The sequence below is a fragment of the Calonectris borealis genome, chromosome 1, assembly GCF_964195595.1.
Source record: "Calonectris borealis chromosome 1, bCalBor7.hap1.2, whole genome shotgun sequence".
Classification (NCBI taxonomy): domain Eukaryota; kingdom Metazoa; phylum Chordata; class Aves; order Procellariiformes; family Procellariidae; genus Calonectris; species Calonectris borealis.
Window position 1 is genome coordinate 3,957,144 of NC_134312.1, and position 12,479 is coordinate 3,969,622.

At 55.1% G+C, this 12,479-nt stretch overlaps 2 protein-coding genes across 11 annotated transcripts in view; one reads left to right on the forward strand and one right to left on the reverse strand.

Annotated features, from left to right (window-relative positions):
- PODXL (podocalyxin like) overlaps window positions 1-7,135 on the forward strand; it is a 43,651-nt gene extending 36,516 nt beyond the window's left edge. The window contains exons 5-9 of one of the 2 annotated variants that reach the window (XM_075142829.1): window positions 2,085-2,244; window positions 3,159-3,220; window positions 3,324-3,491; window positions 5,174-5,230; window positions 6,528-7,135. In XM_075142829.1, coding sequence (XP_074998930.1) covers window positions 2,085-2,244; window positions 3,159-3,220; window positions 3,324-3,491; window positions 5,174-5,230; window positions 6,528-6,722 — 642 coding nt within the window. In that variant the 3' untranslated portion in view covers window positions 6,723-7,135. The remainder of the gene's footprint in view (window positions 1-2,084; window positions 2,245-3,158; window positions 3,221-3,323; window positions 3,492-5,173; window positions 5,231-6,527) is intronic. The other variant, XM_075142837.1, reaches the window with a different exon arrangement.
- Window positions 4,269-12,479, reverse strand: part of MKLN1 (muskelin 1) — a 114,698-nt gene continuing 106,487 nt past the window's right edge. Inside the window, exons 17-19 of one of the 9 annotated variants that reach the window (XR_012672496.1) lie at window positions 9,786-9,940; window positions 7,812-8,294; window positions 4,269-6,692 (exon numbers count right to left, since the gene is read on the reverse strand). Coding sequence is in view for 4 of the 9 variants with exons in the window: in XM_075142764.1 (XP_074998865.1) it covers window positions 9,812-9,940 (129 nt within the window). In the remaining 5 variants the exon portion in view is untranslated. Of the gene's footprint in view, window positions 8,295-9,785; window positions 9,941-12,479 lie in introns of all 9 variants that reach the window. The other 8 variants (XR_012672493.1, XR_012672495.1, XR_012672492.1 and 5 more) reach the window with 8 other exon arrangements.

The window sequence follows — 12,479 nt, forward strand, 5'->3', positions numbered from 1 at the left end:
GGATGTTAGTTTTAGGTCCCTGCCAGTGTGGGAACCGGATTCGAGCTGCTCGGCAGCGCCTGTCAACTGCGGCCAAGGAATGCGAGCGGCCCCGGCGGCAGGAGGGGAGAGCTGCCAGGGCTGCGGCACCGCTGCCGGGGGCATCCCTGCCGGCTGCAGCGGGCATTACCGTGCCCCTCTCCAACCCTGGAAAGGGTAAATCCCTCCGGTTCGGCCTCTAAAGAGGTTTAGGCACCGCTCACTGTCCGGCAACAAAGCGGTTCGGTGCTCAGGTGGGTTTTAGCCTCACCTCTGATTTCCCTTCCCACCTGAAAAAAAAAAGCATTTTAAAGGTCGTCTTTTTCCCCCATGGGGTGGCAGGAGGAGAAGTGGGTTATGAAGGGCTGGGGGAAGGCAGAGCCTGGGGAGGGAGGACGCAGGGAGGCTGCAGAGAGGCTTTTCATGCCTCCGTCGAGCAGAAAAAGCTGCACGGGCAGGGATTGAGAAACCGCAGGACATTTAAAGTGTAGGAGCACAACCCAGCGTCCGAAGATGATAAAAACACCACCCCGACCAAGGCGTAACCCTCTCCTCCCTGTCCCGCTGGGGATGAGCTTTCTGGGGGATGCTGCCTCGCCGGGGTCTGGTCTTGCTGCCCGTGGGCTGCCCTGGCACCGGGCTGCGGCAGGTTTCCCACCCAGCTCTTTTCCCAGGGATGGAGCCGGGATGGTGCGGACTCATCGGAGAGGCCTGGGGGAAGCTTCTCCCCGTGCAAAGCGAAAGGACAGGCGAGGGCCAGCGGCGGTTCCCAGGCACGGCCGGGGCCTCACGATGCTGGGCTCACCCTCGCGCTGTGGCCAGGACCGGTATTCCGTCCCGGCAAGCGCATCCTGTCTCCACCGCCGCTTTCCCAAATATTTAGATAAGATGGGGTGAGATTAAGTGCCTTCCTTGGCCGGGCGGCTCCTGTCCTTGCGGTGGAGTAAGCGGGATGCTGCTGGTTATCCGTGCGAGCGGGATCCGGCACGGATGCTGTTGCAGAGGGAGGGGAAGGTTTGGGGTGTCGGAGCAGGCAGGAGCAGAGACGTTCCCAGCCAGGGCACGCGCTGCCTGGCACCTGCTTTCAGCGTGGAGGGAGGACTCGTGCACGCAGGACCCGTGCGGGCAAGACCTCGTGCGCACAGCGCCTGCGCGCAAAGGACTCGTGCGCGCACGACCCGCGCACGCACGAGCGGTGCAAGCAGGAGCTGTATATACAGCACCCCTGCATATAGGACCTGCGCACGCAGGACCTGCGCGTGCAGAGCGCGCGCCTGCAGAAGCTACGCAGGCAAGGTCTGCGCAGGCAGGATCTGTGCATACGGCTCCTATGCACGCAGCATCTCTGTATATAGGACCTATGCATGCGGCACCCGTGCGTGCAGTCCTGTGCAGGCAGCATCTGTGCCCGCAGGAGCTGCGCGTGCAGGAGCTGTGCATGCAGGAGGGTGATCACCTCTGCTTCAGTGAGCTCTCAGCTGCTACGAAGCATCGGGCGGATGCAAAAAGCCTCAGGAGCATCTCAGAGGGGTCGTGAGCTCCATCCACACCTCCACCATCCCTCCGGCTCCATCCAGGCTAGCCCCTCCAGGGATGCTCCAGTTTATCCGAAAGAAAAACACTTTCTCTTGCCTCCGCGGAGCTGTGGGGAAGCTCTAGGGAGGACAGGGACCCGTGTTGGTGGGGACAGAGGGTAGGAACACGGGTGGTGGGAGGGCTGCAGATGCCCGTGGGGGGGGCATAGCCCTGTCCCGCTCCCGCTGCGGCCCCTCGGCCCCCCCCTCCCGCTTCCCTTGGGGACCTGCTATTCCCGTAACACCAAAAGCTGCGGCCCTCAGATAAGGCCGGCGCAGGGCTCCGGTGAGGAACGGCAGCCAAGAGCTCGGCTTCTCGTAAAGAAACTACTTTTAAACTTTTCCTGTTCCCTGGGAGGGCCGGCAGTGGCCGGGCGGTGCAAAGGGACGGGGGAGGATGGGGATGGACACAGCATCCCCGGCCATGGGGCAGGATGCTCCTCGCTGGTCCCCGGGTGGGAGGATGGTGCTGAGCCCCTGCTGTCACCGCAGGCCGAGTGGAGGAGGACCGCCAGCATCAACGTCTCCTTCTTCGAGAGCTTCTGCTCGACGGGTCAGCACGTTTTCAACGCCAGCAGGGAAACGTGCACGGTGACGCTGACCTCCCGCGAGCCCCGCTCCCAGCACTGGGCCGTGCAGCCGGTTGTGCACCGTGAGTGTCATGGAATCATGGAATCATTAAGGTTGGAAAAGACCTCTAAGATCATCGAGTCCAACCGTCAACCCACCACCACCATGCCCACTACACCATGTCCCTAATGGTGTCATCCCACCATCCCGCCCCGAGGGAGAGGGGATGGGATTGGCACGGGGGACCCTGGCGTGGGGATGCAGCCCCAGGCTTGGCAGAGCCCTTGGGGTCTGCTAGAGCTCGACCTGGAGGGTCTCCTCCATCTCAGAGAGGCACAATGACCCCAGAAATGAGCTTTGCTCCCCAATTAATGCACAAGATCCCTCTCCTGTCCATGATAAGTCAAGGCAGGGACTTGGGAAAATTCCTCCCAAGCGGTTAAAACCCAGTGCCCAGCTCAAATCCTTCTCCAAGGGACCACGACAGGGAGTTTCTTGCCCACGTCGGAGCCCGTTGGGGAAATCCCGCTCTGCCAGGGGGGTCAAACGTTGCTTTAGCACGGTGGTACCGGGAGGATGGAGGCATCACGCTGCCTTAGTGCCAGGGGGAGGAAGGACCGAGCCCCATCCTCCTCCTCTTTGTCATCAGGGCAGGGGCTGGGTGGGGTGGTCCAGCCTCCAGCAACCACCCATGGGCAGGGCAGCTGGGCCTGATCCTGCACCGCTTTGGCATGGCCTGGAGGAACCGGTTGGCCCCTCGCTGGTCCCACTTGCCCACCAAAGCAGAGACCCCCACCAGGGCGTGCACAGGTGGGGACTGGGGTTTCCAGGAGAAGAGGTCTTGCCTGGCTGTGGAGGCACCTGCAAGGGTTGGCTCCATGCCCACACATCTCCATCCACCTCCTCCAGAAAGGGGGTCAGCCCATTGACCGGGAGATGGTGGCACAACCTGCCCCCCCCACCCCTGTGCTCATTGCAGCCTCTTTCTTCCCCCAGTCCCTTTGGACCCTGAAAAAGTCCTTGAGGAGCTGAAGGAGAAGAAGGACAAGTTAGAGGAGGTAAGTGGGTCCCCGGGCACAGTGCAGCTCTCCCACAGATGTCCCCCAAGGTTGGTGGCACAGGACACCCTCCTCGGGGCCTGACCCGTCCCTTCCGTGGCAGCTCGGCATCGTCAACATCACCTATGACAAAATGGAGAGGGAGATGATCATCAACGATGAGTTCAGCACGCCCCTGATCATCACCATCGTCACCCTGGCCGGCTCCCTGCTGCTGATCGCGGCCATCTACGGCTGCTGCCACCAGCGTTTCTCCCAAAAGAAGGACCAGGTAAGGTGGGAGGCGGGTGGGACAGGTACCCAGAGACATTTTTGACCCAGAGGCATCTTCAGGAGATGAAGATCATCAGTGTTGCCATCTCTGCTGGTGGAGACATCCTGGCTTGCCCAGCGGGCACCACCTTTGCGCGTTGCTCAAGGGGTGCCCAAGTGCTGTGGATGCTCCGGAGGGGCAGGAGCTGCTCTTTGGGGGTGTCAGGGTGGGGGGCAGCCAGGATGAAAACCAGGGAAACGAGGGGCTGGTGGTGGTGGGGTCCAGTGACGAGCAGCACCCATCCCCGCTGCCACCCAGGGCAGCTGAGCAGCACCCTCAGGTCATAATTTTGACAAGAAAAGCTTCCTCAACCCAAACACCCCCTCCAAACCCATCCTCCGCTCCCCCCAAAAAAAAAAGATTCTCAAAATGAGTAGGGGAGCAGGGTTGGGTGCCCAGCATCACCCCGATGCCTTCCCAGGGGTGCCAGGGGCTGCGGGGAGCCCGCGGCTGGTGGCAGGGTGGGAGGACGGCAGGAGGACGGCCGCAGGAGGGCATCGACGTGGTACGGCTCAGCCTTTAGGAGAGCTGGGCCAGGGCCAAATTTCAGAGCAGCAGCAGCAGGATTTAAGGAAGAACAGACATGGGGGGGGGGGGGGGGAAATCAGTATCGTTTTTATCTCAGGAAGCAATTCTGGGCGATTTTAGCGTAGCATCCACCTGCAAGGAGCGGCCGTTCCCACGCCGGGGGGAGCTCTGCCACGTACCCGAGGTTTGCATCGGCCCCTGCTGCTCTTGCTGAGGATTTGGCTCCGGAGGAGAGACAGCAACAGAAAGGGGAAAAAAAAAAAAAAAAAACGAGGCCAAATGATGCAATTGGGGTAAAGCACCCTCCCGCTGGAAAAGCAAACCCCTGCATCCTACTTCAAGTCGTTTCCCCCCTAAACCAGCTCATCCTTTCCAGGGGGGGTCCCCAACCTCCACCCCACGGGCAGGAGCTGCGTGAAGGCGAGGGATAAGGCAGCCTTTGCTTTAAATGTTTGCAGAGAGGAACGCAGGAGGCAGGGAAGAGCAAACCAATGCTGGTCTCGGGCTTGTTTTTACAAGGGTTGATTTTTCAGGAAGGAATGGGGGAGGATGCAAGACCTCGATAGATATTTGACCTCCGCTCTGGTCCCCTTGGAGCTTAACGGGGTTTCACGGCCGGGTTCTCCCTCGGCTGAAATCTCTCTGGTCGGGATGAAAAACAGCCCAGCGGGGACAAAGAGCAGCATAACACTCTTGCCCCGTGTTGTTCAGAAAAAAGGTAGAAATAGGGTATTTTTAGCAATGGGAATGCATGGCCCTCAAGTAACGCGGTGCCCAGGAACAGGTACCAGCCCTGGCTGGATGCTCTGGGGGTAAATACCCACCAGCCACAGGGTAAGGTAGCGAAACCAAAGCAAGGGATGCCAGTTCCCCCGTACGGCTCTTGCTCAGAGCAGGGGAAGAGATCTTTTTCCAAGCAGTTGCAACAGGGTTTTAGAAAATCAAACACGTTTCTCCTTTCTGCATTTGTTTTTGGGTGGTTTCTTTTGTTTTCCTCCTGCTGCTTTTCCAAAAATGACTTGAAAGTTTTTTTTTTATTATTTTTATTTTTCTCCAACTCTCCCTCCCCCTCCTTTTAAACCCTGCTGTTGTTTTACCTTGGAAATAACCAGCACATCCACCCTGATCTCCCCGGGTTTGATGATGGACATGTGGCCCTGATCTTTAATGTGAGTTCCAACACAGGGATCGGAGGGGCGGGCGCCGCATCCGTAACACCCCCAGCTCTCACCCCTGGTGCTTGGTAGGGTTCAGTAGCTTTTAACAGGACTAAAGCCTACTAAAGCCCAGCTTTAAAGACCCCTTCCCCTTGCTGCCCAGGGAGGGGGTGCCTTGCCGAGGCGGGGAGAAAGCACTGCCCGAGCATCCATCCGGGGGTTGTACCAGCAACCCCACGGGGGGGGAAAACAGCCCCTGCGAGAGCCCAAGTGCCTCCTCCGCTTTCGAGCATCCCACCATCCCTGCCCGCATCCCCCCCTGCCGCGTGCAACCCAGGGGACCCCCCAGCAGCGCCTTCGCAGCCCCCCCTGCTAGCGCCAAGCCCTGCGGTTTCACTTCTCCATCCCTTTCCTTCTCCATGGATTCCCTCCCACGTCTGTCTCCTGACATTTATTAGGAGCACTGTAATAAATCAAGCTGTAAATCCAGGCGGATTTTAATAGGGGTGCCTCTTAAGAGCCCTGCGCTCCCCAAAAAAGGGCTGACCGAGGACTGCAGCTCCCCGGTGAATCCCTGCGGGGCGGGATGGGGATGAAGGAGCTGCCGTGGCAAATGCAAAATTGGGATGGGCTGAGGGTCTGCCAGGGGATGAAGGGCTGGGTCGGAGCCTGGAGTACCACGTAGGCAAGCGCCGGGGTGATGCAGTCCCTGATTCATCCATGAATCAGCCGAAACCACGCGTGGCCAAAGGAAAAGGGGCTGGAGGGGCTCTTCTTTCACTGGTTTCCACCAAGAGCTCCAGGATGAGGGGCAAATGAGCCGGCAGCATCTGCAAGGTGGGAGCTGCCCCCCAGGTCGAGGGGGAGAATAACAATAAAGCAGCTAAAAAGGGACGGGGGGGGGCAGAAGCGGGGGAGGAGGAACGGAGTGGGAGAGGCAGGAGTTGGGATGCAGGGTTGGGGTACGGCAACGATGCTCGGCCTCTTCCTGAGGTCCCAGGGGGATGGAGCTGCAGGTCCACGGCCAGGCTGAAGCTGGCAGCTACTCCCGGAGGTTTTCCACGTCTCTGGCTGCTCTTTCCTCCCTCTCACCATTAGCAGAGTCTCTCTTTTGCCAGCTCTATGCTATCCCCTCGCTGCGCCAGCGCGGACTGCAGCCCCCAGCCTCTACCTCACCGTGAAAGTCCGTATACGTAGTTATATACGTGGCAGCGGCCACGGCTGGCTGGGAGGTGATGGCCCCGAGGTGGCACGCACAGCATGGCCAAGCTGTTTTTCACCAGGGTTTCTGGGTTTTCTTTCCTCGCAGCAGCGCCTGACCGAGGAGCTGCAGACGATGGAGAACGGCTACCACGATAACCCCACGCTGGAGGTGATGGAGACCTCCTCCGAAATGCAGGAGAAGAAGGTGAACCTCAACGGCGAGCTGGGGGACAGCTGGATCGTTCCTCTCGACACCCTCATGAAGGAGGACCTGGAGGAAGAGGAGGACACGCATTTATAGGATACAGAACTCGATCAAGCAAAAAACGACCACCCCCCCCACAAAAAAAAAACCCACCCATAATCCCTACACACACACAACTCGAAAACAAGGCAAAATTCCCAACAAACCCCAGAAAATCCCTTAATGAACTAATCATGGCCCCCCGTGCCACCATGTGGGGTGCAGGATGGAAGAAAAGGGGACACGAGGGGACACCTCCGGGGCGCGTTGTCAACATAAGCCACCACGGTGGCCGCATCCAGACAAGCATCCTCCATCACCCGCGGGTGCTCAGCAGGATCTACCATGCCAGACCTGACCAGCCGTGGGCGAACGGGGTGGCTTTGCTCCCGAAGAGCTGCTGGTGTCTCCTCTCAGTGTGTCCCCTCCTGTCCCGCATCCAACCGCAGCTTCCAGCTACGGAGCAGCTCAAAAAATAAAAAGAAATAAATGTAAATAGGATGGGAGAGGGAGCACAACGCCCGACAGCAAACCAGCACCTGGCAATTAGAGCTAGAAAAATCCTCTGGCCCACGCGGTTTAGTCATGGCTCCGCTCTCCCCGACATGAAACGCCCAGGTATCGAGCAGAAAAAGCTGGAACGGGCCGTTCCTTTTTAATCCAGTTTCCATCCTCTCCCCATAAACTGCCGGCTAAAACGCACAAGAGCCCCACGTTGTGCCACAGGCAAACGAACGCACCCAGACCCGGCAGGACGGGGGGATGCAGCAGTGCCAAGTGATGCTCAGTCCCGGCTGGGGACCGCCAGCTGCACCGCAAAGGGCTGCGGGACAGATCCTGCACCCGGTTGGAGACCAGGAGAGGCACAGCAGCTTCTTGTATTGATGCAAAGGGGAGGGAGAGGAAAAGGAGTAATTCCTTGAGTTCATCCCTCCTAGGAAGGGTGTAATGAAGGCACCAAGAGCGGTGTCTGGTCGCTAGCCCAGGCACGAGGTTGGGGGTTTCGTGGTGCAGGAACCCAGCTCCAGCGCAGACCAGCTCTGCCGCTGCATTTCCCTACAGAAGTGTTGATTGCCTTCCAGTAATTACGCAGCAGCATCTCACGGCCCTCATCCATCCTCCCCCGAGACCGTGGGTTCCGCGCACCGTGACGGTTTGCGATTTTTGTGGTCGTGTTTTCCTGCGCGAGCGGCAGAAGAGATAAAAGAGCAACAGAAGCACGAGCCAGGTAGCTTGGTGGTATTCAGGGTTTTCCATCGGTACAGCCCTTGGTGTTTCCTCCCCACGAGGTTTATAAGCTCAGTCCACACTCTCAAGCTCTTCTTCAAAAGCCAGTAAAATAAGAGACCTGCAAAGAAACTTCCAGCTCAGCAGCAACGCTGGGACTGAGCTTTGTCCTGCAGCCCGTGGTCCCTTGTCCAGGTCTCCTTTTGCCGTAAGTCTTTAGAGGGGAAAAGAAAAATATGCAGGAGCAGAAAGTGGCTGGACTGAGGCCATTTCTGATTTTCCACTCCCCGTCACAGCTCCTTCGTGGCTCTAAAAGGACGGGGAGAGTTTCACACCATTTGCTCTGGCTTCGGTGAAGCAGCTCAGCCCCGGCAGAGGCAGGGATCAGAGCGGGGCTCCATCCTCCAGCACATGGGAAAGAGAGGAGAGGACCAGAAGATCACTTGGGCAAGTGCATCTCCCAACACATGAGGATGGTGGTGGTCCCAAGCCCTCTGCAAGCCACAGGAGCTGCAGAAGAAGAGCAATGCCCGAGCACAGCCCCTCCTCTCCCCTGCTTGCTGTAAACCGTGCAGTCACCAACGCACGACGGGGTGGTTTCTTTCGGGCTCCGCCACCAAGTCAACACGATGGGGATCCGCTCCCGTGGCTGCCCTGAACGAGGGGAAAAGCGGAGCTGAGCAATGGAAAGCTTGGAGAAACCCAGGTCCAGTCGGTCCTCGGGAGTACTCATGAAGGAGAGGGTCAGCCCCAGGACAGAAGCTGGCAGAAGATACATCTTCTCAAAGGGACTGGCCCTTCTCCCTTCTCTCCTGCACCGAAGGGCAGAGTTTGAAGTGTTCAAACCTATATATTTTTGTATGTAAATATTCCTGCTATTCATTAGCAATGTATTCAGCGCACTTCACTTATCTGTGCACTGCACTATGGGGAAGTAATTTGGGGGGGTGTGTGTGGGGAAATTAAGAAAAAAAGAAAGAAAAAGCTAAAGGTCAGTCTGGTAGGGGACCAAAATTCGACACGAAGCAGGAAAACGCCTCCCACCCAGATAACCCCGCGCCACGGCTTCGTCCCCGCTCCGGCAGCATCGAGTTCAGCTCTTTAACGTTGCAGCAAGGCTCAAAGAACCGGTCTCGGCGTTCACAATCGCTTTCGTGAGCGCGTTGCTTCCCAGCTGCCCCAAGAGACGAGCGGCGGGTCGGTGACCTCGCGTTTCTGTCCTTCGCAGAAAATAAACGCGGGAAAACCCCGGGGCAGCAGCGAGGCTTTGGCTGCCGGGGCTGCTGTTGCCCTAAGGACGCCCCTGGCAGAGCACCTCCAGGCAGACGGGTTTTGGCATGTGCCTAAGATCCCCCTTCCCAGTGAAGAGATGCCAAAGTGCTTTAATGAATCAGGTCCAAAGACTTTCCAAGAAAACCCTACGAAGGCTTGAGATCAAGCAACCTTAAATCCTTCCGAGCAGAGACCAGTGAAGATATTAACTGCTCAGCAAGTGCTTACAGTGATTTATATTTGAATAGGAATTGTACATTTATTTATTTTTCCAGACACCATATTTTTAAACCACTAATATTTTATAGTAGATTTTCCTTCCCCTATTTAAAGAACTATTTCCACGGAAAAAACAGTACGTTTTTTATGTTGAGAACATTCTTTTTGCAAAAAAAAAAAAAAAAAATCAGGTAGGAAATGCAGTGATGAGCATCTTTGGCCTTAATCCTTCCCTTTGTAGACTGTAGCCATAATTGTTAGACCAAAAATAAATTAAAAAAAAAAAAATCTACCCAGGCATTTCCTCCCTCCCTGCCCCTCCTCCCTTCCTCACGCTCCTCTTCTCTCCCCCAAAACAGCTTTAGCATCCGACACGTTGTACAAAGAGATTATTGCTCTTACCTTTCGGTGAGAGTTTTACAAGCAGCTCAGACATCCTTGCAAGAGACTTTTCTTATTTTCAGATTCACAAGGAATGGTGTAAATATTTTAGGACCATTTCTCTCCCGCTGACAGTGCCATGACCCACCTGACGAGGTCGATCCTGTGACTGTTGCCTACAGAAGACATACAGGAGAAGACATAATCCATAAGGGACTGCAGAAGGAGAACCTATTTCCCGAGGCGGCTACCCGTTGAACCTTGCACATGTAATAGAGCTCTTACGTACTGTATAGCAGCATCTCTCACGGGGACAGGAGTCTGATTTACACTGGAATTTACTGAGGAACTGGATTGTAGAGATTATTCTTGCATTTTCCTACAAATATATTTTGAAAGCATCATGTATTTCTGTCAATAAACGTTCTTATGTAAAAGACTTGTTTCTTGGCTGAGTGAAAAGGGGTGGGGGGAGCAGCGCTTGTGCTCGAGAGCCACAACTATCCCTTACCTACCTGTTACAGCTTGTTTGGAAACCCAGCACAGGCTCTGCGTGGTCCTGCTAGCAAGAACATGTGAAAACATTGGATGAGCAGGAGTAAAACCAACTCCGACCATCAGAGGTAGCCAGCCATGGAGGAGCTTGTATTATTCCCATGCAGAAGGAAGTATGATAGCGGTGAAAAACTTCCCTTAACTAAAAAAGTAGAAAATGCAGAAGGGTGGGGTGCTCAGCCGACGTGGGTGAGGGCAGCCCCACTGCAGCCAGTTTGGACCAGTAGTGGCTTTAGGCTCCTGTTGGAGGGAAGGGAGAGGGAGCTTGCCCTTGTTTCTGCATTTCATCCTGACTCATCCTAGCCTGCAACCCCCCCTCACGCTTAGGTCAGGCTGTGGAGGAGAGAATCCAACCTGACACCCCTAAGCCAAAGCAGCCTAAGGGAGGAGGGCCGTCAAGCGAGGGCAACAGCAGCGTGGGCAGTTCAGCATCTCCCTTTGCCCTCAAGTGCCCAAAATAGAACATTGTGTTCCAGGTTAGGTTTCCACTTATGCAAAGGAGGGCGGGGGGAGGGAAGGAATTTGGTTTCATTTAAATATTAGAAGTTGGTGGTTTGCATTAGTCTATGTTCTAACTCTTTGTTCCTCCCCAATAGAAGTTTTTGCCACTGCTAAGCACACGCTGGATTTACGGGATACCGACCCAGCCCATCACTGATTTCAGGGAACGGGGTATCTTCTCCGCCGTTCTGCAGTGCGGAGGGACACTGCAGGCTCCTCCAGACATAACGCACCACCGGCTTCACAATTTCTGCACCGCTACAGGACCTTCACAGACATTTTTCCATTCGCAGAAGCAAGCGATGTTAGAACAAACAGATCTTAAACAAACACTCTTGCTAGCATATACATTTTTATTAAGAAAAAAAATGAACAAAATACATTCTTTCCTTATGTACATTACATACAACATAACTACATTTGTAGATATTCCTCATATCACTCATTCATTTATGTACAGCATGGGGCTTACATATCAACCCAGAAATTATCAAAGATGATTTATGCCAAGGAAGAAAATTAACACTCCAGGCTGAACAAAGATCATCCGTTTAGCTGTAAAGAAAAGGGCAGGATAGGGAATCACCAGAGTCCGGGAACGATGCCTGTAACCACCACGGGCTCAACACAGGACTAGTCAATATTTGACTTGCTTATTAAAACACGTGTGCGCAGTTCACAGCAATCATTGCCCCACAGATGCTTCTTTCCAGCCCAGGGCTGTCTGGACCTCTCGGTTCAGCTCTCCTGTGGTCAGGTGTCCGAGACAACAACTGCAGGACAGACACCAAAGGGAATTCAGACGGACACCAGAGTCTGCGGGATTGCTGTAAAGATGCAAATGCTTCGAAATAGATGTCAACACAGGAAAAAGGGCCAAATTCTGGACAGGGAGTGGACGTTTACAACTCCAAGCACTACAAAGGGAATAATCAGTTTTCGGGGACGACATCAGGGTGCAGAGGAAGAGATAACGAACATCGAAGGTCCAGACAAACAAACCACCACACTGTATCGTGCTACAGTAAGAGTAGAGGCAACAGCTCAAAGAAACAGCTCGAAAAAGCACCCCTAACCAGGTTACGGTGTCCAGCCAGCCAGCTTAGCAGTGTTTAACCCCAAGCTACCCTGATCCTGCCCATGCTATCAACAAGAGGTTGTTTCAGCAGTACAAAGTACAACGCTCAAAGGGAAAACGTTTACCAGGACTAGATACTTCCAAAATGAGGCACGTCGCATCTCAGCCCCTAAACGCACAAGACGCACGCGACCACCAGCCCACAAGGATGGGAACATCGCATCCCATTAACTGAGAATGAGCCAACGGGCTTTAATTTTCTGCCCTAGGCAAAGTGGTCTGCAAGGCTGGAGGCTTCCAAGACTCAAGACTCCCATGAACACATTTGTTCGTATAATTAAGCTCTTTTCTCTTGCTTTTGGTCTCCCTGGCATCCCCTCATTTCCTGCTGTGGAGGAGGGTATGCTGGAAGACATAGCAGAAAACACAGCTTTGGTAAATAGTAACAGCTACTAATAAGTAGGGTTTTGGTTTTTTTTTCCACTACCCAGCACAGCAGCTTCTGAAGTGAAAAGTGTCTTGCACATCAAAACATCAATGGGAGGGAGAGAGGGGAGGAAGGATACAAACGATGAGGAAGA